A 23,332-nucleotide genomic window follows, 5' to 3' on the forward strand; every position below is an offset into this window, starting at 1 on the left:
GGCTGGAAGGTCAATATAATAAATATAAGTAAATGCATAATGTTATGAGATTTAAGCTATTCAGACTAAACATTTGTGTTTTCATGTTATAATTTGTAGTCATTCTATAATGAAAAATGCATAATTTATATTTTTTATTGAGATTAAGAAGTTGGTCAAATTAAACCAACCTGTACAGAAATACAGTAGTGAAAATAACAAATAAAATATAAAGTTTTTCTAAAAATAATATTATAATTATCTGCAGTTTATAAAGATTTTGCATATGAAATTTGAAAATGTTCTATTGCATTAAAGTATTTTCAATCTTAAAATCAAAATTGCTTTGCATGTTGTATAGTCAGCACTCTGAACAAAAAGGTTTACAAGAAAATCTTTAATTAAAAAATCTTAATACTTAATTTAAAAGCCCAATATTTTGTGTGCATACATTATCAAAATCATAGTATAATTACTCTTATGGATACTTTCATGGTTACAAGCTGGGTGTATTCCACCCAGCCTGTAATGAAAGGGTTAAAGTTTAAGATAGTAACAAATGTACAATGTTTGGAGAAAGTTTTGTCATCATCAGGTATAACTTTACATATACATACATATGACTGGAGATTGCTTAAGGCTTTTATAAAAGTATGTTGTTGATGTTTGGTTCTTTTTCTTTTAAATTATAGTGTTTTTACTTCTTAATAGAGTTCTAATATTTGTATACACAATATTTATTTTTTTCATGTTTGCCAAATAAAATAAAATTCTTCATCAAATTAGATAAGTTTAAGGTTACTCAAATGTTTATTGAATATTATTTTATGTTTATCCTATTCAAACAATGTACATAAATAAAAAGTGTAACTAGCTATTTATTTATTTATAATTACCATGTGTTTTAAATGAAAACATTTTTACTTTTATCAATGAAAGTAAACCGTGATTTCATTATTTAATCATCAACTTGTAGCATAATATTTTTTAAACAAAAAATGTTTTCCTCAAAATGGAAACCTTCAGAAAAGGTCTGATATGAAACCAGGGATAGTTCATAAATTACTTAATAAATAAAAAATTGAATAAAAATGGGAAGATTAATACCATGTTAGAATTATCTAGTGGTTGAAAAAATTATGAAGGCAGCACACCCACATCCATTTTTTTTGTTTGTTTTTACTTCTGTAGGGAGCATGTGCTAATTGATTAGTCAAGTGTAATCAATCAATTAGCCTGTCCACAAGTTGATTAGCAAACACTACTAAACATCAAACTCTAATAATTTATTCTTATAACTTCATAGAGATGCAAAATTATTAGTGTAAATGTGTAAAGAATACAAACCAGATCCCAAAACTACATTTTTTGAAATAAAACCTAAAGATAAATGTGACACTGTATATTAAACAAGTACTTACCATGTGATTAAATATAAAATGTTTAGGTAAACAACTGTTATATTGTAATTGAAAATGGTCAATAAAACAACATAATCTTCCAATTCAGAAACATCTAGATAAAAAGGTATGTTGGGGATATGAAGAAACATGTACAGAAGAAGCTAAATATTCTGATCCAGTTTGTCAAGGTGATTCCAAAGGCTGGTTAGTGTTTTTTTTTTTGTTTTTTTTTCATTTTGGTCTAATTGTACTAAAATTTGATTTTTGTATGATAACATGATAAAACTGTCAGTTTTTTTTTTAATATCTGGGAATGTCATTTTTACTTGTAGTGTATCTTAATTTAACAAGAAAATGACTTAATGCTAAAATTAATGTAAAACAATAAAAGAAAAATGTTATATCCTATAAATTGAAAACATTAAAATTTATTAATCTAACATGTTTAAGTAACTCTGATTTGCAACCATAAATGTTTTAACTCATGAATGTTACATTCTACCTCTTTTCTCATTTTATATACTAATTCTTATTTATGTTAACTTTTACTAAGTGTTTGAAATGAACAAATTAAATCATTCAAAAAATAATTGGAGAAACAATTATCAAGATACACGGTAGTGTGTCTGGCAGCTAAAACAACCTGCAAGACACACTGTGTGTTATTAACAGGAGTTGGCCAGGTGGTTAGGGCACTCGACTCGCAATCTGAGGGTCGCGGGTTCTTATCCCCGTCACACCAAACATGCTCGCCCTTTCAGCCGTGGGAGCATTATAATGTAACGGTCAATCCCACTATTCAGTGGTAAAAGAGTAGCCCAAGAGTTGTTGGTGGTAGGTGATGACTAGCTGCTTTCCCTCTAGTCTTACACTGCTAAATTAGGGACGGCTGGTGCAGATAGCCCTCGTGTAGCTTTGTGCAAAATTCAAAACAAACAATTAACAGGGATTATAGTTTAGTAATTTTCTACTTTCTACAGCTCAGACTGTGGTAATACAAACTATCATATATTTTGAGAGGATGATGTGCTCTACTGGACCCTTACTTCACATACCAAATTTCAATGCAATCCATTAAGAAATACATGAGATATAAAATCTCCAATTTTGATTGACTTTCTTCCTTTTTTTTTTCATCACATTGAAAGTATGGAAACTTTATTTGATAGAAAAACTTACTTAACTTTCATGGATTTTTTTCAATTTTGGTACACTGATAGATTTTTACAAGTTATAATTAGGTGTCAACTTTGATCTAAGTATAAGCCACATGTGCAACAAAAACCAATTTTGACCAAAATTTTTGTGCATGCCTATGAAAAAAATCATGTGAGCTAGCAGTCTCAAATTTTTACTACAGCTTCAACTAAGAGTAAAGGTGGAAGGTTTTTAGTTTTTGTCATTTGAATTAAAGATGGCTGATTTAGAGGAGCAAAATTAGGGTGAAAGCACATGCAGATGCATTAGTATTGGTTAAGCCAAGCAAACTAAATTAGCAGTTTCTAGCTCATTTTTCAAAAGAATCATACAAGTGGATGGTTATTATTCATTGCCAAATTTTAAGCACAAGTTGGCTAAATTTTATGATATTCTCTTAATTAAAGAGCATTTAGCATCACATGATATTAGCTTAAGCAATTAGTGTGAATAATGATGTTTGATATGGCTGTACCTAGTGCATGTGGGTGATGACAAGAAACTGTTAATCTAGTTTCCATGGTGTTACTATAAAAGAAGCTATTAACACTGTTTTAGATAGGAAAAACTAACACCATATATTTTAAAGAATTTGGTTGGTTCTATAAAATATGTGCCTGTTTCGAATAATAGGGTTGTAATCCTAAAGTTAATGCTGGTTACTATTGTGTGTCACTTTCTTATTTGCTGTGGTTTGTTGGTGTTTATTGATAAAAAGTTATGATATCTAACCAAAAACACTTTAGATGTGAAAAAAGGTGCTTCCAAAAAAGGATTGAGCATGCAACTTAAAGGAACGAAACTGTTAGCTACACTTATAGCATTGATAAGAATTTTACAGCAAATATTCATTCATTAGTTAGATGGGCCATGTATTCTGTTATACCCACTATCTATGCCCCAAGTTGAACAAAAAATAATTCAAATATTTATCAAGATTTCCTGTAAAAACCCCTTAAATATTCTGCTTCCACCACATCTGAAGGCAACCAATTCCAAAGTCCTGTTAGAAAAATATAACCATCTTAGCTGAAGATGACTTCTACCATATCAAAATTTATACTTGTGTCCCCTAGTTCTACCATTTTCACCATTACGTATGAAGGAAGATGCCCCGTTGAAACCCCATTTAGATGAGTAATAGAAACCTTCACCTGTCCCCCCATACCCCCAGGCTTCTCATCTTCTGTTCTCATCCCTGAACTAGCCTTTTATGTGGCACCTTGTCAAGTGTTTTCTGAAAAATCCAGATAAACCACCAAACCCACACCCTTACCCTCATCTTCAAAGAATGTCAAAAGAATTTCCTCTAATGAATTATGATGAGTATCTAAAATAATTTAAAACTTTGTTAAAGGACTTTGCAAAGCATCTTTTGTCAGACTTTCAAAGACTTTTCCAACCATTGATATAAGATTTAATAGGTCTGTAATTTCTGGGACAATTTTTACACCTTCCTTTAAAAGAGGAGTAAAATGAGCCCATTTCTAATCCTCTAGCACCTGGCCACCATTCAAGGACTTTCAAAAATAGTAGCAAATGGCTGAATATCCATTCCATGAAGAAGCTCGGTATTAAAGTGATTATTTTGTTTGATCTTATTTAGATCTAGAAAATGTTCAGGATGAGGAATATTGTTTAAATCTTCATTTAAAAACTGAAGAAAAAGTAAAACTTAATACCCAACCATCTCATAATCATCAGATTTAAGTCTTCCTTTATCATCCTTCAAAGGCCTACTTCCTTCCTAACACACCCATGGTGAGCACAACACAGATAGCCCATTGTGTAACTTTGTGCTTACCAACATCCAACCAACCATTACTAACATTTTGCTTACCCTTAATGTATTTAAAGATATCCTGACTGTTAATTTTTATATTTTCAGCCAGCCTTTCTTTTTCCCATATATCCTCTTTCATTTCCTGATTACCTGATTGATCAACTCTATCAATCTTCCATAATTCTCTAAGCCTCTTTACCATAGCAGTCAATTGAAACTTTTATTTATGATGCTTTTCTTTAATTTTATTTCTTATACCTTTTATAAGCCAACCTGGTTTTTTACTTGCAATAACTTTTTTGTTTTTATAATAAGGAACGTGTCTATCTTGAATATTTACAAATTTATTCAAAATCTTTTTCCATATTTGATCACTATCTGCAATTAATTCAGTTGCCCATTTTACAAAAATAGTTCTTGTCAAATCCCATCAAGTTCTTTTTTGTTAATTTGGAATCCAAATCTCACTATTTGTTATCTCCATATGCAGCAAAACATCAAATCTTATTGATGAATGAATAATCACTTGCACCAAGTTTACCCTATCATCCATTTCCTTATTAGAAGTTAACAATAAATCTAAAATAGCATTGTTCTCAATAGGTTCCCTGACTGATTTGTGGTCCTGACCAATTTCTAAAACCCTGTTTCCCTCATTTATGGTTTGGCTCTAAAATTTCCCAGTCTGTATGCCTACAATTAAATTCTTACATAATTATGACTCATTAAAAGCTGAAATCTTAATCTCATTGTAATTTCTCATTAATTTCATCAATTTGATCTTGTGATCTGTAAAAATTTCCTACTAACAGCCTTCTCTCCCCATATACTCTAACAGAATCCCAAATATATTCAATCTTCTTGCTGTTATCTTTAATATCCTCAACTTAACAGAATGTAACTCATATTTTACATATAAAATCACCTCCCCATATCTTTAGCATTCTATCCCTTTTTGAATAACCTGTAACCCAAAGAAATTTCTGTCATTAATATTTTCTGTGTTTAAGTTTTAATTGTTTCCATTATACCAAAATCATCTGTTCTGACCAGTACTATAAAGTCATATATTTTATTTCTTATATTTCTAGCATTACAATAGTAACACTTTACCCTTAAAATTACTTCTGTACTTTATTCTTACACTAAGATTTTCTCTACTTCTTTTTTTTTTTTGTTTCATTTAGTTTATCCTGACCCTCACCAGTGTCTAGTCCTTGTTTAAAGCTGATTTAATAGCACTTACAAACAAACCACCGCTAGTCTATTTAAATGTAATCCATTCCAAAAAACTACCTTTTCACATTGAACTGATAACACAAGTCTAACTGGTCAATATGCTTGTCCTTACATATTAACTTAAGCCTGGCATTCAGACCCAGTGACCTACTTTTAACTTCATTCCCACTATTATGTTATGGCCCTTTTCTATAAATGCTTTTAACAACTACTTGTATTTAACAATTAGTTCCTCTGACCCATCCTTCCCTACATCATTAGCTCCTTTATGCACAATAAAGACTGCATCACTGCTATATCACTTTGTTTGTCTGTTATGACCTCCATTGCTAACCCTTGATAGCATAATCTAATTTTTTTCTCCCTATTTACACCACAAACTATCCTATCCATGTTACATATCACAGAATTATCTCCTCCTCCTCAAATGCATTCAAAGGAATTTTCATCTACATGTGCTGGTAGTTGAACATTTCCCCCATGAGTCGAGTTTACCAATTCCTCTCCCTCTTCTGGATTGTTTCTCTTCCCTGATGTTCATCTCCAAAGATGGGGGGGGGGTAGTTTGATCAGTTGAAGTCTTGAGGACAATGGTCCACAGATAAAAAGACCCATGCACTTCCGCCAGTCCGAGATGCTTTAGTTCACTCTCTTCCTCTTGTCTGGATTTGACTAAACCTCTTTCATTTCAATGATTGTGTCTTATATCACTCACCAACAGACCACCCATTCTTGTTCCCTTTGTTGTAAACAATGGATTTCCTTTTTGGAATGAAATTAATGAGTTTCATAAGTTATCATTTTCCTAATCTGAAAATGTATTTGAAAACATACATACCTCCTCTGACACTTATAGCTATTTCTCAGTCTTCATCTTTGCCATCTAAGCATTGTGTTCACTTGCTCCACTCTCTTATACCCCACTTAACTGCCCTCTGCAAATTCTAATTTGCAAAACTTTACACCGGCCCTCACACGCCCTCTATGCAGGTACTGTATATAAGCACTGTATACAGACAATATAATCGCTTTTTCTTGACAAAGTGCTAGTGCTAGGAGTCATGTTTTGTGCTTTGCATTTTCTTCTGTAAAAATTTTGACAGTAGTATGGTGTTCTTTTTGTTTGTTTTCCAGTTGCCAATATTTCATTGGTTTTCTTCTGCAGTTAAAAAAAATAATTTGTGGGTATAAACTCCTGTATAATGGTTTCTAGCACAGAGGCTAACCAGACTTTGTCTTTTCCTCCTTTGTTGTCTGGTGATAGGGGTGGGGTCCATTCTCAGTGGAGGCTGTCCATAACCGGATTCAGGGCAAGTGGAGTCCTTTATGTGGCCTGGGGGTTCAGAGTTGGCTTTTTATCATGAATCTGAATATACTAGAGAGAATTTAGACACTGTTTTCTGCTCCTTCTTTCACTGGGACTGTTTCTGCTGAAGGCTCATCTGATCAGCCATCTTCTGCCCCTTTTTCTGTAGTTAGTTACAGAAGTTTGTGAAGTTTTGGGGATTAACCCTGTTGCTGTTGAGCAACCTGTTCTGTTGAGTCTACCCCCTGCTTTGTTGTCAGATAGATCTTGGGGGGGTTACTTAGTTTTCTTCCTTCCTGTGATATTGCCATGTGTGCCTGGAGGTTTGCAATGCAATTACGAGAGAGTATTGCTATACCTTGCCTTCTTCGCTTATCAGAACAACATGCTTTGGCTTATTGTCCGGTTTAGGTATATTTGGCCACTCACTGGTTGGATCTATGGGGTTCCAGGTTACAATCTGTTATCCTCTTAACTTTCACGGTTTCGTTTGACTCTTACTACTGTATTGTGATACTTCTCTTCCCTTTCTGTCACAAGCATATCAATGCTGTCCTCATCAATTTGATGATGAACTGGGACCCTTACTGGTTACCCCTATGGTTTGTTTGTCCTCTTCAGGCCTTGCCTTGGTGTTTTGATCAGTCTGTGGTTAGGATTGATAGGTTGGAATTTGAGATGCTTTGTTGGAAGGTATTATTTTGCCATCCACTACTCTTCGTGATTTCTGTGAAGCGCTTTTTCTTCGGCCTTACCAGTTTGCTGGAGTCCCTGAAACTTTCGAAGCCTGATTGATTTGGCATGTTTACAGTCTTTTTTATCTTCATTGGTGGCTCACCTTTCTTCTACTCCAACAGGTAATTTTGGAGGATCAACAATTCGCATTTCATGGCCTCCCCATCTTCAACACCTCATCCTATTGGTTCACATAATCGGTTCTGTCCGTATTCTCAGGGATCTTTAAACAGATCTGGATGGCGCTGGTCCATTAAAACTGAAGATTGGCATCCTGTCATCGATCTGTCTCATCTCAATCTCTTTCTCAATACATGGTACATCTCGGGGTGTTTGAGTTGAGCTCAACCATCTCCACTTGGACTTCACACTATGGAATGGATTATCAGGCATTTGCTTATGTCACCTTCTCCCACTGTGAAGAATCCCTCATGTCATTGGGTCAGGCCCATGTGTGATCCCTTCAGTGGTCACTTTGCGACCAGTGTCTCATGCACACCGATCCTTTGGATCAAGCAGTCTCTTGGCTGGAGAACATCTCAAGCAGTGGCTTAACCAGAACATGAATATTGGAGTCCAGATACCACCTCCTCATCTGGAAATCCATCTCTTCAGGTGCTTTTCTTCTGGAGCAGGAATTCCAGGGTATTTGGACTGATTACGAATCTAGCCTGCATATCAACATTCTTGAACTTTTTGCAGTACATATAGCAATGATTCCAGGCCTTCCTCTCTTGAATGGCAATATTGTCATGATCCATTCAGACAACTCCACACTGGTTTTATATCTCTCTCATACGGGAGGTACTCATTCTCGAGATCTTGGTTTTCAGGCTTTGGGTCTTATTTTTGGGCTCATTCCCACAACATCCATCTTTTGGCCTGTGATGTGCCAGAGGTTATGAATTTGATAGCAGATCATCTTTCTCAACCTCATCAGATTCTTCCACCAGAATGGATGTTACATCAGGAGGTCTTTCAATGGATTTGTTCTCAGTTCAGATCTCCAATGATTGATGCCTATGCAACCCATTAGAATGCTTGCCTACAGTTCTGGTCTCCAGTTCCACATCCACGAGCTCTGGCAATAGATGCTTTCTGTCAGGACTGGGCAGGATTACATTTGTATGCCTTTCCTCCTGTTCGTCTCTTACCCAGAGTCTTGTCTATGATTTGTTCCACCCCATGTCAGGTTCTCTTGATAGCACCCTTTTGGCCTGCTAAGACATGGTTTCCTCTTCTTCAGTTGCTCCAGGAATGTCCACCACTACCTCTTTACTCATCCTTGTTGAGATAACCTAGGTCCAACATTCAATGCCCAAACATTCGACTCTAGCTTCATCCATGGAAGTTATGCGGCCCTTTGTCCAACATAGGGATTTAACTTCTAGAGTTTCCATTTATTTGACTAAAATTTTCTGCCGACCTACTATGGCAGTCTACCAACAGAAATGGACTACATTTCGTCAGTGGTGTCTTGAGTGAGCCTTTAATCCACTTCATCCAACAGTCTCCATAGTTTCATGTTTTTTGACGTGGATTTTTGAGAGAGGTTTGGGTTCTTCTATATATGGTATTCTTAGCTGCTCCCTTTCACTATTCTACATATAAGAAGGTTTTTGACTCACCTGTGCTATCTCATCTTAAGATCCTTTCATATTCTTCAACCCAAACGATTTTTTCAATTGCCTCATTGGGACTTTGGAGTTGTTTTATATGCATTTTCACTTAAAACCTTCAATCCTATGAACCCCTGTTCTTTGTAACACCTTTCCCTCAAGGTATATTTTTATTATTGTTAGTGTCTGGATGCTGCTGTTCTGATTTATTTGCCGTCCCTGTTCAGCAGACTCTCTATCATTCCACCTATGTTTTGCTCTATCCAGACAGATCCTTTCTGCCAAACATACTCACTGCTGGAGATGGGAATAAATCCTTTTCTCCTATTCATTTAACAGGACAATTGATCATACCCGGATCGTTTGTTGTGTCCAGTCAGAGCACTTCAATGTTCTGTGGCTTGTACAGGACTGTTCAGGGGCCCTAAGAACCGGCTTTTATTCATTGGGATCCTGTGATGTCCCTGGATTTATCACCCATTACATTACCCAGGGGCCTTAAGAAGTTCATACCTATAGCTTATTTGGGGTTATCTGTTAAAGATTAAAATATGTTCCACGTCACTTCTCAACAGATTTGGCATCTGTCAATGTCATTGGCTGCTCTTATGAACTGTTCTGTGAGAGAGATTTTGCAGGCTGGTATGTGGACTTCTCCTGACACTTTTCTATCTCATTACCTCCATGATCTGGCAGTTTCATCTTCTATGGGATTTTGCCTTTTCCCCCATGGCTGTGTTGACTACCTCTGCTAGATTTTAATAAGATGTGTCACTCTCTTACCTGATTAACAGTTTTTTCTTCTAGGGTCCCTCTTTATTTCCTTTGGATTCCACTAAATGGCAAGTGTTGCCCAGTCAGGTGTGCTTGTATTTTTTTCAATTCTGCACTAGCAACATTTATATTGGTTCATGGTTGCAACGAGCCCTGGATGGTTGCAATTCTGAATGGTAGTATTATCTCACAATACAAATCCAATGGACCTCTACTCATGGACTATCATGAGTAAAGTTAAAGGGGATTTTGCCAGTCCCTGCTGATCCTCAAGTTAAATCAGTCAAGATCAGTTTGCTTTTAAAACTTGGGGAACGTGGTTCACCTGTTGTACTGTCTCCGGAGATCTGTTCTTTGGGACTCTCCACTGCACAAGTCCTCCCTCTAATTCTACTAGTAGAGCTAGGGAGTCTTTACCACACCCAGTTCCCAGTTGCTGGGGTGGTGGACAGAGGATTTTCCTTCAGAATGTTGAGTTTTCTCCACTCGGAGTAGAGGGTGAAGTTGGGGACCCTCCTATCCAGGTCCCTGGAAGTTTTTCCCAGATGTTGGTAGGAGCAGGACCAACCTATGTGGGAGCCTACTCGTAAAACCAGTTCAGATTTGATCCTTAGCTATCCAGTGGTGGTGTGCTTGGACCCTCTTATGAACACTATCTTAGGTTGTTCATACAGGGGGTTCACTATTTCTTCGTAAATCCGAACGAAATGCGGTTCCATCTTAGGACCTTGGTGGAAAAGTGTTCCACATCCTCCCCATAATTCCATGGGTAAGTGGAATTCTCCTTGCCCACTTGGTTGGGGAGTGAAGATGACTGTTCGTAAATCCAGACCAGATGAGTTCTGGACCTTGGGTGGAGTATGGCATATATGATCCTGTCAATTCAAGTCTGCGGTGTTGCCTTTTGGACTTCTTCAGGTTGATCAGAAGGATCGTAAACTTTGTTGTTGCTTTCTTTCTTTCATAAATCTGGTAGTTCAAAATGCATCATTCCATGGCTTCTGGTGGGGATCCTATCACAAAGGTTTGTCTAGATTTGCAGTCCCACTGTCCTGGCCACCAAAGTGGGATTTGGGGAAATCCAGCCCAGCATTGTGGAACCTCAGCTGCATGATTGGGGCTGACCCATCATGCTTACTTGTGTAATATTCCACCCTTTCACTTTTCCTTAGTTCTGGGTGATGATCATACCTGTTCTGGATGTAGCGTGGTTTTCTCCGCTTGGGTACCATTTCTGGTGGTACACCTTTGTTCTGTGCAGACACTTTATGTATGACCTACACCCTCACTGGCCCTCAGTGTGGGGTTCTAGCTATAAGTGTCAGCAGAGATATGCATGTTTTGGAAGTTATCATTTTCCTAATCTTAAAATGTATTTTGAAACATACTCACTTTGCTGACACTCTCCCTTCCTTCCTCTCCACTAAGAGCCATTGTTTGTGACTGGGATGGGTAAGTCTTGAAAAAAGTGATTATATTGTCTGCATTCAGTACTTATATACAGTACCTGCATAGAGAGCTGGTGTAAAGTTTTGCAAATTAGAACTTGCCGAGGGCAGTCGAGTGGGGTATAAAAGACTGGAGCAAGCGAACACAATGTTTGGATGGCAAAGATGAAGATCAAGAAATAGCTATAAGTGTCAGTGAAGGTAAGTAAGTGTGGAAATACATTTTCAGATTAGGAAAATGATAACTTCACAACAGAAGCAATTCTACAGTATATTATAAAAGTGATCACAAAGTCTTCCTTCTTTATGAGAATATGTCTAGATATTTTTTACTAGCAGTAATTTTATATATGCAGGTATAGTTTGATGGGTATAGATAGATATAATATGAAGCTCACAATTTATTTTACAGGGTAAAGAGTAAAAAAGAACAAAAGGAAATGTTTTTTAAACAAGGGGATTTTGGGTACATCAAAGAAAGGAAACAAGAAATGAAGGTTTTATGCAATGAGGTAAGCATGTTTTGTTACAGCTAACATATTTAAATAAACATATTTTTAGGGAATGCCACAGAAAGCTAGTCTTTTCTTTGGCAATGTCCTTTTATCACATTAAAATAATACAAAGTTTTCACAAAATTTATTAAAACCAGTGTATTTCATTATAGCCATTTTTATTGTTAGGACGAACTCTATAAATGGTTTGCTTATCATGTTAACTGATTTTCATTGTAAAATCTGTTTCTCAGAATACTTAGTATTTTATTGTAAAGCCTGTTTTCCAGGATACTTGTTATTTCATTGTCAAGTCTTTTTTTTGGGTTACTTACTATTCCTTATAATAAACATCTAGCTATATTACGCACTATTGTGGCTTGATAAATGGTTTATATTGCACAAAAATCATTTATAAAGTTAAATTTACGTTCTAAGTAACTTCAGATTGTGGAAGGAGAGTACAATCAATTGTTTGATTAGTTTTTTACATGTGATCTACTTGATCACTTTTATTTAGTCAAACAGAAAATATCAAGACTGTTTATAATTATTTGTAAGATTCAGACTGGGAATATGTCTTTGGGCATTGAAAGAGTTAACAAAATCATAACATAAACATGTTGATATATAAAATACCAGTGTAAGTTTAATGAAATTATGGAAAATGTTAGATATTTTTCTATTCTTTTTAAAGCATCAATGAGAGGATTTGGAATTTTGTTGTTTAAAATCAATTTTCTCTTAAGAATTTTCATAATACCAATTCATACATTTCAAGATGAGAAAAACTGTAGAGACTATTTGTCCAGGACATTTTATTTTGTAATGTTAAATTAATTACTTCTTTAAGTTGTTATTCCTTTTACTGACAGTAGTTATGCTTAACAACTAAATGTATTTAATATTGTGTCTAAAAGGAATACACTAATCTTTCTGTCTGCTTTCCAAACTAAGAATAAATCTGTTATCATTACTTTTCCTACTTCAGTTAATTCACTATGTGATTGCTTAAACTGCATCAGTGTAATAGTGTTATCACTAGCTTCCCTTGTCTTTATCAACTATGTTCATTCTGAAGAATTAACATGGATGACTGCTAAATTTAAACAAAAGTAAAAACAACTTCTGCTGTATATTCCCTTAAACACTTTACACATTGCTATATGCACTCTTGAATACTACTTTTATACATTGTCATATACACCTTTAAATATAAGAACCATGAGTTATTAACTATATAATACATCATTAATCACATGATCACATAGACTGCAGCAAGTTTACATGTATTTCATTTAGGCACTTGATACTACAACAGTGAGATCAAATTCAATGTAAAGTTGAAGATAAAACGATTAAATGGGCCTGGTTAAACATTTTTATAAAATTAATATTGTTGATCACAATTCCTGTAAATGAGTGCCTTCCAATTTATTAAGCAGTGTAAAATCTATAAGTTAAAAACAATTGTTTTTTATGGGTCTCTATTGTTGTTTTTGTGATCAGCCCAAAATTTTGTTCTCTTTACTAAGTTCTTGGATAGTGCATATAATTATCCCATTCAGAATGTAAATATCAGAAGACTTTCCACTTTCTAGCTTATGTTTTAAGTTGTTTGTTTGTTTTTTCAGGGAGATTCTTTGTTGGAATGTACAACTTACACACGGTTCTGCCGAGCAAAAAATATTATGTTTGACTTTAATAAGCTTTTAGATATGCCTGAACCAATGAGGTATTTGTACATATAATTACTTTTAGATCTATAATGTTTTAATCAAAAAAAAAGATGAGCTCTTATGGTGGTCATCTTTTGGTTATTGAGCAATAAAGAAAATAAAACAATACATAAAGTTGGAATGGTTAGTGTAATTGAAGAATATTACTGATCCTAGAGGATGAAAATTTTTAGACAACCTGATCATGAAATATCTTTTGCCAAAATTTGATAGTTTTTAAGATGTATTTAAATTTTTAACTTTTGACAAATCATTTGTTTCTTATGCATGACTTTGATTAATTAAAGTTTTTAATTGAGGAATATACAAATTAAAAAAGAATAATTAAAGATTAACACTTGGATATATTTTTAAAATAATCATGATGCTATTGAACTGTCAGTTAGAAAATATGATAAAAAAATTTTTTAATCCAGTATGAGTTGAGTTTTTTCTCTTAAATGCAGAATAAGCTTGAAAGGTTTCTCTTGCTAAAATGTCAGATTCATTCTAGAAGACAGGTGTAAGGACTTTATTGAAGACGTTTTTTAGACATACAAACAAAACCATTGTAATGTTCTATTGTAACTGAATAGCAAGATAAATTTTAATCTGAAGCGTTTCCATTGGACGTTTTAACAACCTGTTTTGTTTTGTTTTTTGTTTTTGATTCTTATATTTTCAGATACACTTTTTCAGGTACAGAGAAGATGTGATTGGTGAGGGTCAAGTAGGAGGTCATTGCACATTAGATAAAAAAAGATTGAAGAATGAGGGACACCATAAAAGCCCTCTACAGTCATGGTATTTGCTATGTTATTTAATTTCTTTGTTTTTTTCTCTTCTTCAAATGAAAACTATTTATATTAGATAGTTGGAACTAAAATGAAACTATTTATTGTTTTCTAAAAACTTCTAAATTCTTAAAGTTATTAATTTAGTAATACATACTTTACCACTTCATTCTAATGTTGGAAAGAAGCATATTCAGTTAACTTTGACATGCTGTATCAAGAAAGAGGAAGAAATTTGAACTGTTCCCATTAATCTTTCACCACAAGTGTTAGGTTTTCATGTGTGGCTCAACTAATTTCCACCCTGTTTGGCACGGTGGCAAAAACTTTAAAAAATATACAAGATTAAAGCTATACCAGCATGATTTCTTTGAACATGTGCTGGTGGGAAGTGTTCATTTATTCAATAAATGGCATTACTCTTTAGAGAAAGGTATGCAGCATTTTATGACAATTTACAAACATCTTTACACTATTCAGTTGTTGAACATGTATGTCAAAAATATGGTTATGATTACTTATGAATTATATTATTACTACACTAATCAAACTATTTCTTATAAACTTTCTGATGTATGTATCTGTTTGTAATAAAGTACAAAGCAGCAAATGTTTGACAACAGTGTAATAGAGTTGGGGAATGCAGAGCATTTTGCTAATTGAGTTTGCCTCTGCTGTGTGGTTGCACTGCCATATGCTTGCCATCAACTTGAGTCATCAACATTAAATATTAAACCAAGACCACAAAATGTACTGTATCACATATAAATGCCATCAATCTTATCTTCAGTTTACGATCATCACCATCAGTAACCTCAAAAATTGAGGTATTTTGAACAACAGTGTCATAAAATCTGTAGCAAATGTCCTATGGAGAAACAACAACATGGCTCAGCCTGCTCTCTCCACCATATTCTGTAGGTGCTTCTTGACCAACAGTTGAATCCAAAAACTGAATACCACATCCATGTCTTATGGAGAAACAACAACAACATGGCTCAGCCTACTCTCTCCACCATATTCTGTAGGTGCTTGACCATCAGTTGAATCCAAAAACTGAATACCACATCCATGTCTTGTGGAGAAACAACAACAACATGGCTCAGCCTACTCTCTCCACCATATTCTGTAGGTACTTCTTGACCATCAGTTGAATCCAAAAACTGAATACCACATTGAAGACCTATAGGCCTCATGGAAAGGAAATACACTACAAGAAAGACATAAACAATGCAGATATGGAACAAAGAAAAAGCTGAAAGTAACTCAATATTTGATTTGATAGAATACGTAAAAACATTCTCCATTTTCATAATGATGTACAGTACAGTGTAATAATGTTTAATAAAAAGAATGAAAAAATAAGAATTACACCTACTTAACCCAATTTTTCTTGGGACATAGATTTCTGTTTATTTGTTGTTGTTGTTTTTTTGTGGGGAGAGCTATAATGCAGTGACAAATAAATGTGATAAGGACAGAAACTGAAGATGTGGAATTGGCATTTTGCAGATTCAAAATATTGTTGGTTCAATAATAAAAATAAACACACAACACTGAATTGTTACCAAGTAAAATTAACTTTATTAAAAATAGGGCACAGCTCTAAAAATATTCATACATGTTTCAGCAGTGTTCTATGCCACCATCATTGAATGTGATAAAGTTAATTTTACTCTGCAATGATTCAACATTCTTTGTTAATTTTTAATGTTATACCTGTGCTATTTAAAGTAATTATGAATGTTATATCACTCATTTTAAGAATTGTTTGGAATGTTTTTGTGTGATAGAATCAATTACATGTTTGACAACTATTTGTCATCTTTGTTTGAAGAAGGGAAACATATCCAAAGAGTTGTGTCTGACAAACTCTCAGAGAAAATATTCATAACTGGTTTATCACAATGTATGTTTCTGTGATGTTTTAGTAGCAAAGTAGTAATTTGATGGCATAAGCATTTTTTTTAATTAACTGCTGAATGAGATTTTACAGGTTTGTTGTTGGCACCTGTTTCATTAAACAGTTTGTTTTATTTTAAATACAGTGAAAGTCATTCTGCTTCTTACAAGAATTACAGTTGGTCTTTCTTCTCTTAGTTTGTTTAGGTGTCATTTCCTGGCACTCAACAAACAAGACTGTTTCTTCTTGGCAAATTGTCATTCTGAATCCTTTCGAGTGTTTTACTTAACAGGTAACTTTTATTACACACATTGTTGCAGTGGTACACAAATTATGCATTGAAGTGCACTCTCTTTATCCTTCTGAATATGTCTTCATTTCTACAACTTTTGTCTTCCATCATAGGAAGATGTAGTTCTCCGTTCCTTCGAATCATTTCTTTGGCAAATGATGTATTTTAAGTTTTCAAAAATTTCCTCTCTACTTAAACTCACACTGACCTTCTTTGTTGCATCTTTCATTATTTCAACTGAAATTAAAGTGAAACGTAGGAAAAACCAGTGTGGCTGATGTCTTTAACTCTCTCAACACAGCCTTGGTCAATTTGACCGACCACGTGACCTCTTTGTACTCGTTTAAAGTCTTTATAGATTTAATAAAGCTAACTTTCAATCTAGTGTGTATATCTTTACAAAATGTGGCAGCCTTTTGGTTAATATTATAAGACTTTCACATACAAAAAATCATTTTTTAGTGAAGTATTTTTAATAAAATAAATATTTGTCCAAGAATATATTGAGTATTTGTTTTGAATAGTCTGTGTGCAAAATAATTTGTATGTTAAAATTAAAAATACTTTTCCTCATTTCAAAAATCTAAAATTTCCTTTATGTAACCCCTAAACCTCACAAATGCATTTCAAACGTTTTTGTTTCAGTAAATCTTTATAATTTGTGTTATTTTCTCTACCCTATCTCAAAATGAAATTGGTCAATTCGACTGACCTCATAACCAAAATAAATCTAAATTACCCTTTTTTTTTCTAACTAGAATGACATCAAATTGTAACATGAAACTAAATTAGTTTGTTGTAAGTAGCTCTAAATTTCCAACAATATATGTCTATTTATAATTAAATTTTATTGTCTGATTGCCCTTTGAACCATGTTTAACTACTATCTGTGCCATTATAAATTGTAAATCACTTGGGGAACATGCAGCTCACGTTATGCTGACAAATTACGTTACCCACAAGCTACTACGAGCTGCTCGCGTGTGTGCCTCGTGAAACATTTTTATTATATTATTATTATTTATTTTACCTAATCTAATCTTAACTAACCTAAAAGGATCCCTATTTTTACATTTTAATTACTTTGATAATAATACATAAAGAATAAACATGAAAAGAAATAAAATACTTAATCAATTTTCTTTTTTCTTTGTATTGGTTATATATATAATTAAACATAAGAGAGAGAACTATTAACAAATTCTGAAAGAGAGGATGTGATGGGTGTGGCAGGAGGGGTTTGATTTTCTATTCGATAGCTCTGTAACCAAACAAAATTGAAGACTATAAATAATATGTTTTGTCGGAGCAATGACAATTTTATAGTGAGTAATTTATGTTTAATTTCCTACTTTTCTAAGGGGTGGTGTATTAAATAGAGGAGACAAGATGCCTAGAGAAAATGTCTCCCGTGTATCCGAATGTTGACTATTCAACACACAAAGCAATTTTGATTTTAAGATTAAAAATACTTTAATGCATTAGAACATTTTCAAATTTCACATGAAAAAACTTTATATTTTATTTGTTATTTTCACTACTGTATTTCTGTACGGGTTGGTTCGATTCGACCGATTTAGTAACCTTAATAAATAATTACGAAAATATAAATTATGCTTTCTTTGCTCTAGAATGAATACAACTTATAACATGAAAATAAAAATGTTTAATCTAAATAGCTTAAATCTCATAACATTATACATTTATTATTTTTATTATATTGACCTTCCAGCCATGCCTGTCTAACAATACAGAAGTTACAATGACGCAGCGCACATGCACTCCTGTCACTTTATCCAATAATATATAACTGACCTTTAGTCTTTACAAAGTGACCTGTCTTGGCTATGTTTTAGTGGACTAGTATTTTGTAAAATATAGTCACATTTCAATTATTATACATTATACATGAATATACATTATATTCTTAATTCTACAAGGAAATATAAAAAATATCCAGAATTTCCCATAGTGTATACTAAAGAAAAAGGTTTATGAGAAAATCTTTAATTTGAAAATCTGATATTTTGTGTACGAAAACCTTGTAATATTTACCAATAATCTGAAAAAATTTTGTAAAGATGTGCATACATTATCAAAAATCATAGTACAATTAATCTTATGGATACTTTCATGGTTATGAGCTGGGTGGATTCCATCCAGTCTGTAATGGAAGGGTTAAGTGGGTTACTTTTAAGGCTTATTAGGGATTCACTTTTGTACTGAATTACTTCCATTTGTGCCAACTCCAGAATTGACTTAGCAGGCTCTACATGCATAGCAAACATGTCCCCCAAGAGATCATGTAAGATAGTCAGATTCAGACTTAGTGACATTGCCAGTATAGCTGTCTGGATTGCTTTTGGTGTCTGTGTCATAAAATAAGGTTGGTAATGGAGGAGTATCTGTGGCACCTGATAGTAGTTCATTCCTTGGATAAGACACTGGGCCATCTTGTTTTTCAGATTTTACTGTTACCTATCTGGACATTGTAGTGGATACTCTAACAGTTTCTTCTGTGAGATAGGTATATACTGTTACTTCATTTTCCAGATAAGATAGCAGTTTATAGCATGGGTCAACAGCAGATGCAACATTTAAGATATTAGTCATATCAGAGTACCTATCAACAAGATCTGTCATCATGATATGTTTCATTTCTAATATAATTGTGGAGTTACCTTCGTTTAGCAGAAGGATACTGTTGGTAAACCAGTAATGCAATGGCATGAAATGATACCGTAAGAGATGATTCACTACATAACATTACAGTAATGTCTTTCAAGTATTTTAGGGTTGCTGCAATATCCTTTGCCAGATATTTTGTAAATTTCAACACTATTGTAATGCTTCGTTGATCCCCGTTGACAGTTCAATGAGCCAGGGTGAGAATAGTTATCATTCTTTAGAATTCTTATATACTTGTGCCAACGGCATTTCATAGGGGTTCCACTTGAATGAACATACTGATCAAATGTAGGGTCTGAAATGACAGTCATGGTACCCCATGCAGTACCTGAACTATATAGAAAGAAGCTGGCAAGGAGTTGGCATATGGTACCTGTATATGCTAGAAGAAATCAATTAAATAGCACTCCATGAATAAACCTTGATGAAAACAGTGTTTAACACTATGTATTAAGTTTTGTAGTCATGCCACAGCCCAAAAAGCATAGAAAATTGTCAGTAGAGCAGAGAATTCACATAAAAGCTTTACATGACGCTAGTTGGACTCTGACAAATTGCTGCAGATTTGAAATGCTCCCCAAACACTGTCAAGTACACCCTAGATTGTGAAATTGAGACAGGTAACTTTGAAAATAGGAAAGGAAGAGGTAGAATACCTAAACTATATGATACTGATGTTAAGTATCTTCGTTTATGCAGCCTTCTGGACAGAAGGAAGACTGCCACTGATCTCAAGCATGGAATATTTGGTCGTGTAGACTTTAAAAAACCTTTACTTTGATTTCCAAGTATTGTCAAGAGATTGAAACTTGCTAAAAAGTACAAAAACTGGATTGTTGATTATTGTAAAAGGGCATTATGAATGAATTAGTTCATATTTGAAATATTTTGTTCAAAGCGTAGGTTGTACATCTGGCAGACAAAAGGTTAAAGATACTTACCTCAATGCATAGCACCTACCAAGAAACATTGGGGAGGTAGTGTGAGGTTTATGGGTGTTTTTCTACTGAGGCGACAGGAAATATTTGCAAAATAGATGGAATAATGGACCAACGCAACTACCATTATATACCGATCCATCATGATGTACCCAGTGGTTTGTGTATTATTGGAAAATAGATGGAATAATGGACCAGCACAAGTATCATCATATACTGATCCATCATGGTATACCCAGTGGTTTGTGTATTATTGGTAAATAGATGGAATAATGGACCAGCGCAAGTACCATCAGGTACTGATCCATCATGGTATACCCAGTGGTTTGTGTATTATCGGTAAAGGATTCTACTACCAAGAAAATAATCACCCTAAACACTCAACCAACCTATGCAGAAAGTACTTAGTTAAGAAAGTAGCTGCTGGAGTAATTCAGATGATGCAATGGCCCGACCTCAACCCAGTTCAGCAGATCTGGGATTTGATATATCAAAAACTTGACAAATCAAAAGTTACTTCCAAAGAACTTTTATGGGAATGTATTAGAGACACTTGGAAAAAAATCCCAAAGAACACTTTGATGAAATATGTTGCAACATTGCCTGAAAGACATTATTAAAGTTATTAATGCAAAAGGGGGACACGCCAAATATTAACAGTTTGCTGAACTCAAGCACTTCCACTGAGTTTCTGTTGTACTAAATATGAAGATTAATAATATTTTGATATTTCACTTGTGATTTACTTTCCATTGTTCTTTGAAAGTAGCCTGAAATCTAATTTTTGACTTTGTCTTAACACTTTTACACAGTACTGTATACCATCAAAATATTGAAATATGCATACTTTTAACACGGTCATTATATAACATTGTATCAATAACATATTAATGCTATTTACTAGGTACATATTTTCATTAACTTTCTTAACTTCTGTGTCACTGTAAGTTAGATGCTTTATATCAATGAATATACCTGATTGGCTGTCTTAAGGCTTTCCTAGTTTTCATACTTAACTTCCTAGTAGAGCTTAGGAACTATTACTTCTGAAAACTGCTTTCTTGAGGGTAATGTGTATCTAGGATTTAGAGTGGCAACAAGCTCCCAAAACTCTTTACTTTCAACAGTGCAATAAGTCGTAAGATCTATTATTATGAATCTGTCCATTCTAGTTCTAATAATACTTGGTCTCTGTGATGTTGATTTGTATATATTCACATTTCCAAACATACCGGTGATTGTCCGTTGGGTTACTGAGTTCCACCTGTGTTCACCAGAGCTTGTAGAAACAATGGTACTATCACAGTGCTTTTTTGGTTGAGGGTTGAACTTTACGTGATAATGTTTTCATCAACAGTGGTTAATGTCTACAAATATGCACCATTAAATTTGAAGTATGTTTCACAACTGCATTGCAACTATGACAAATTGCAACATTCACTTCAATTATGCTGTCAGATTTCTTTTCTTTAATGCAAAATTACTCCACATGTTAAATTTTGCTATCGTATTCTTTACTGTTTCTATCTGTTCACCATCATTGTTTACTTTGCCGAGTCACATGGCAATCATGTGAGATGCAAAAAGTATGGTATATATATATTTTATGAAAACACAAATATTCGTTGAAATTATGTCTCTTCGTGCTTTATTTTCATTATTGCTTGAAAAAATGTATTTAGATTCATAAAACTTGTAATGTTTCACTCGGGATTTTCCATAAATTCCTTATCTGTGGAAATTGTTGAAGTACAAGTAGTGCTTGTATAAGGTGAATAAATACAAAATGGCAATGAGTGAAGCTGACCATACTGTTCACTACTCTTATGATATCCAAGTGTAAATAAGTAAATTTATCTTTAGCATAACTTTCTTTTAAACAATGCTTAGCCTCAGATGACCTCAATCAGGATAATCCTAATCAATTTTCAAACAAGAGAGAATCCTCAATAGCTATGGCATTTGAAATTCATTTAGGCAGGATTAGAGTAAATTAATATATTAGACCTTTTATTCCTTCTTATTAGCTATATTTTTGTGCGCCAGCAATACCAAGCCTACCTTCGAATTGAAGTTCTTTTAGAAAGGATTAGAATAGATTAATCTATGAGATCTTGGGCATGGTCAAATAATCAATTGAAAGGGTTTGACGTCCTGAGACCAAAACTGTAATTAGATCTCAAATTGGTCAAGAGATGACAGAGCTATGAGCTAAAAGTTTTCATTTGAAAAAAGCTCAGAGCCATTCTATGAGCTGCTATGCCACAGCTAAAATTATAATATACATGTACATGTATGTGTTCAAATGCAACATCAGTTTTCACAGCTTATGTAAATTTATATTATTATTATATTTTGCATTAGAACTACATGCTAATAAATAACATTTGCATGAACCTGAATGTTACATGGACAGATGGCCAAAGATTAAAGTAATAAAATCCCATATTGACAGAAAATATGCAAAACTAAACTCAAGCATGGTTATTTTGACAACAAATATCAGTTCTGTATTTTAATTATAAGAATGCCCAAAAAGGTCTTCATGATGAGCATACAAAAAAAAATTTGTTAAGTTTCAAATATATTTTGTAATTAATTTACATAGAGCAACATTAATTTGTTATATTTGTTAATGTATGTGGAACAGGAATTTTTGATGCATGCTTTTAATTTTACTGTGTACTGTATTGTAGTCTATGTTGTAAGGAAGAAAATTATTATGTATTCAATTTAGTTTAGGATACAAGTTCATAATTGTAAGTATGACAATACATTCACAATGGCTCTATTACCAGTTTAATCACTTTTTAAACTTAGTTACATCATGACGATATGATGTCACGCTTAATGGCTCTATTACCAGTTTAATCACTTTTTAAACTTAGTTACATCATGACGATATGATGTCACACTTAATGGCTCTATTACCAGTTTAATCACTTTTTAAACTTAGTTACATCATGACGATATGATGTCACACTTAATGGCTCTATTACCAGTTTAATCACTTTTTAAACTT

General features: G+C 33.7%; 1 protein-coding gene across 2 annotated transcripts in view; it reads left to right on the forward strand.

Moving 5' to 3' along the window:
- The window catches only part of LOC106467695 (EGF domain-specific O-linked N-acetylglucosamine transferase-like), a 56,421-nt gene that overhangs the window by 11,755 nt on the left and 21,334 nt on the right, over window positions 1-23,332 (forward strand). For both annotated transcript variants that reach the window (XM_013928073.2, XM_022395895.1), the window contains exons 3-6: window positions 1,489-1,586; window positions 11,896-11,995; window positions 13,612-13,712; window positions 14,395-14,499. In XM_013928073.2, coding sequence (XP_013783527.1) covers window positions 1,489-1,586; window positions 11,896-11,995; window positions 13,612-13,712; window positions 14,395-14,499 — 404 coding nt within the window. The remainder of the gene's footprint in view (window positions 1-1,488; window positions 1,587-11,895; window positions 11,996-13,611; window positions 13,713-14,394; window positions 14,500-23,332) is intronic.

The sequence above is a fragment of the Limulus polyphemus genome, unplaced genomic scaffold (genome assembly GCF_000517525.1).
Source record: "Limulus polyphemus unplaced genomic scaffold, Limulus_polyphemus-2.1.2 Scaffold2708, whole genome shotgun sequence".
NCBI classification, from domain to species: domain Eukaryota; kingdom Metazoa; phylum Arthropoda; class Merostomata; order Xiphosura; family Limulidae; genus Limulus; species Limulus polyphemus.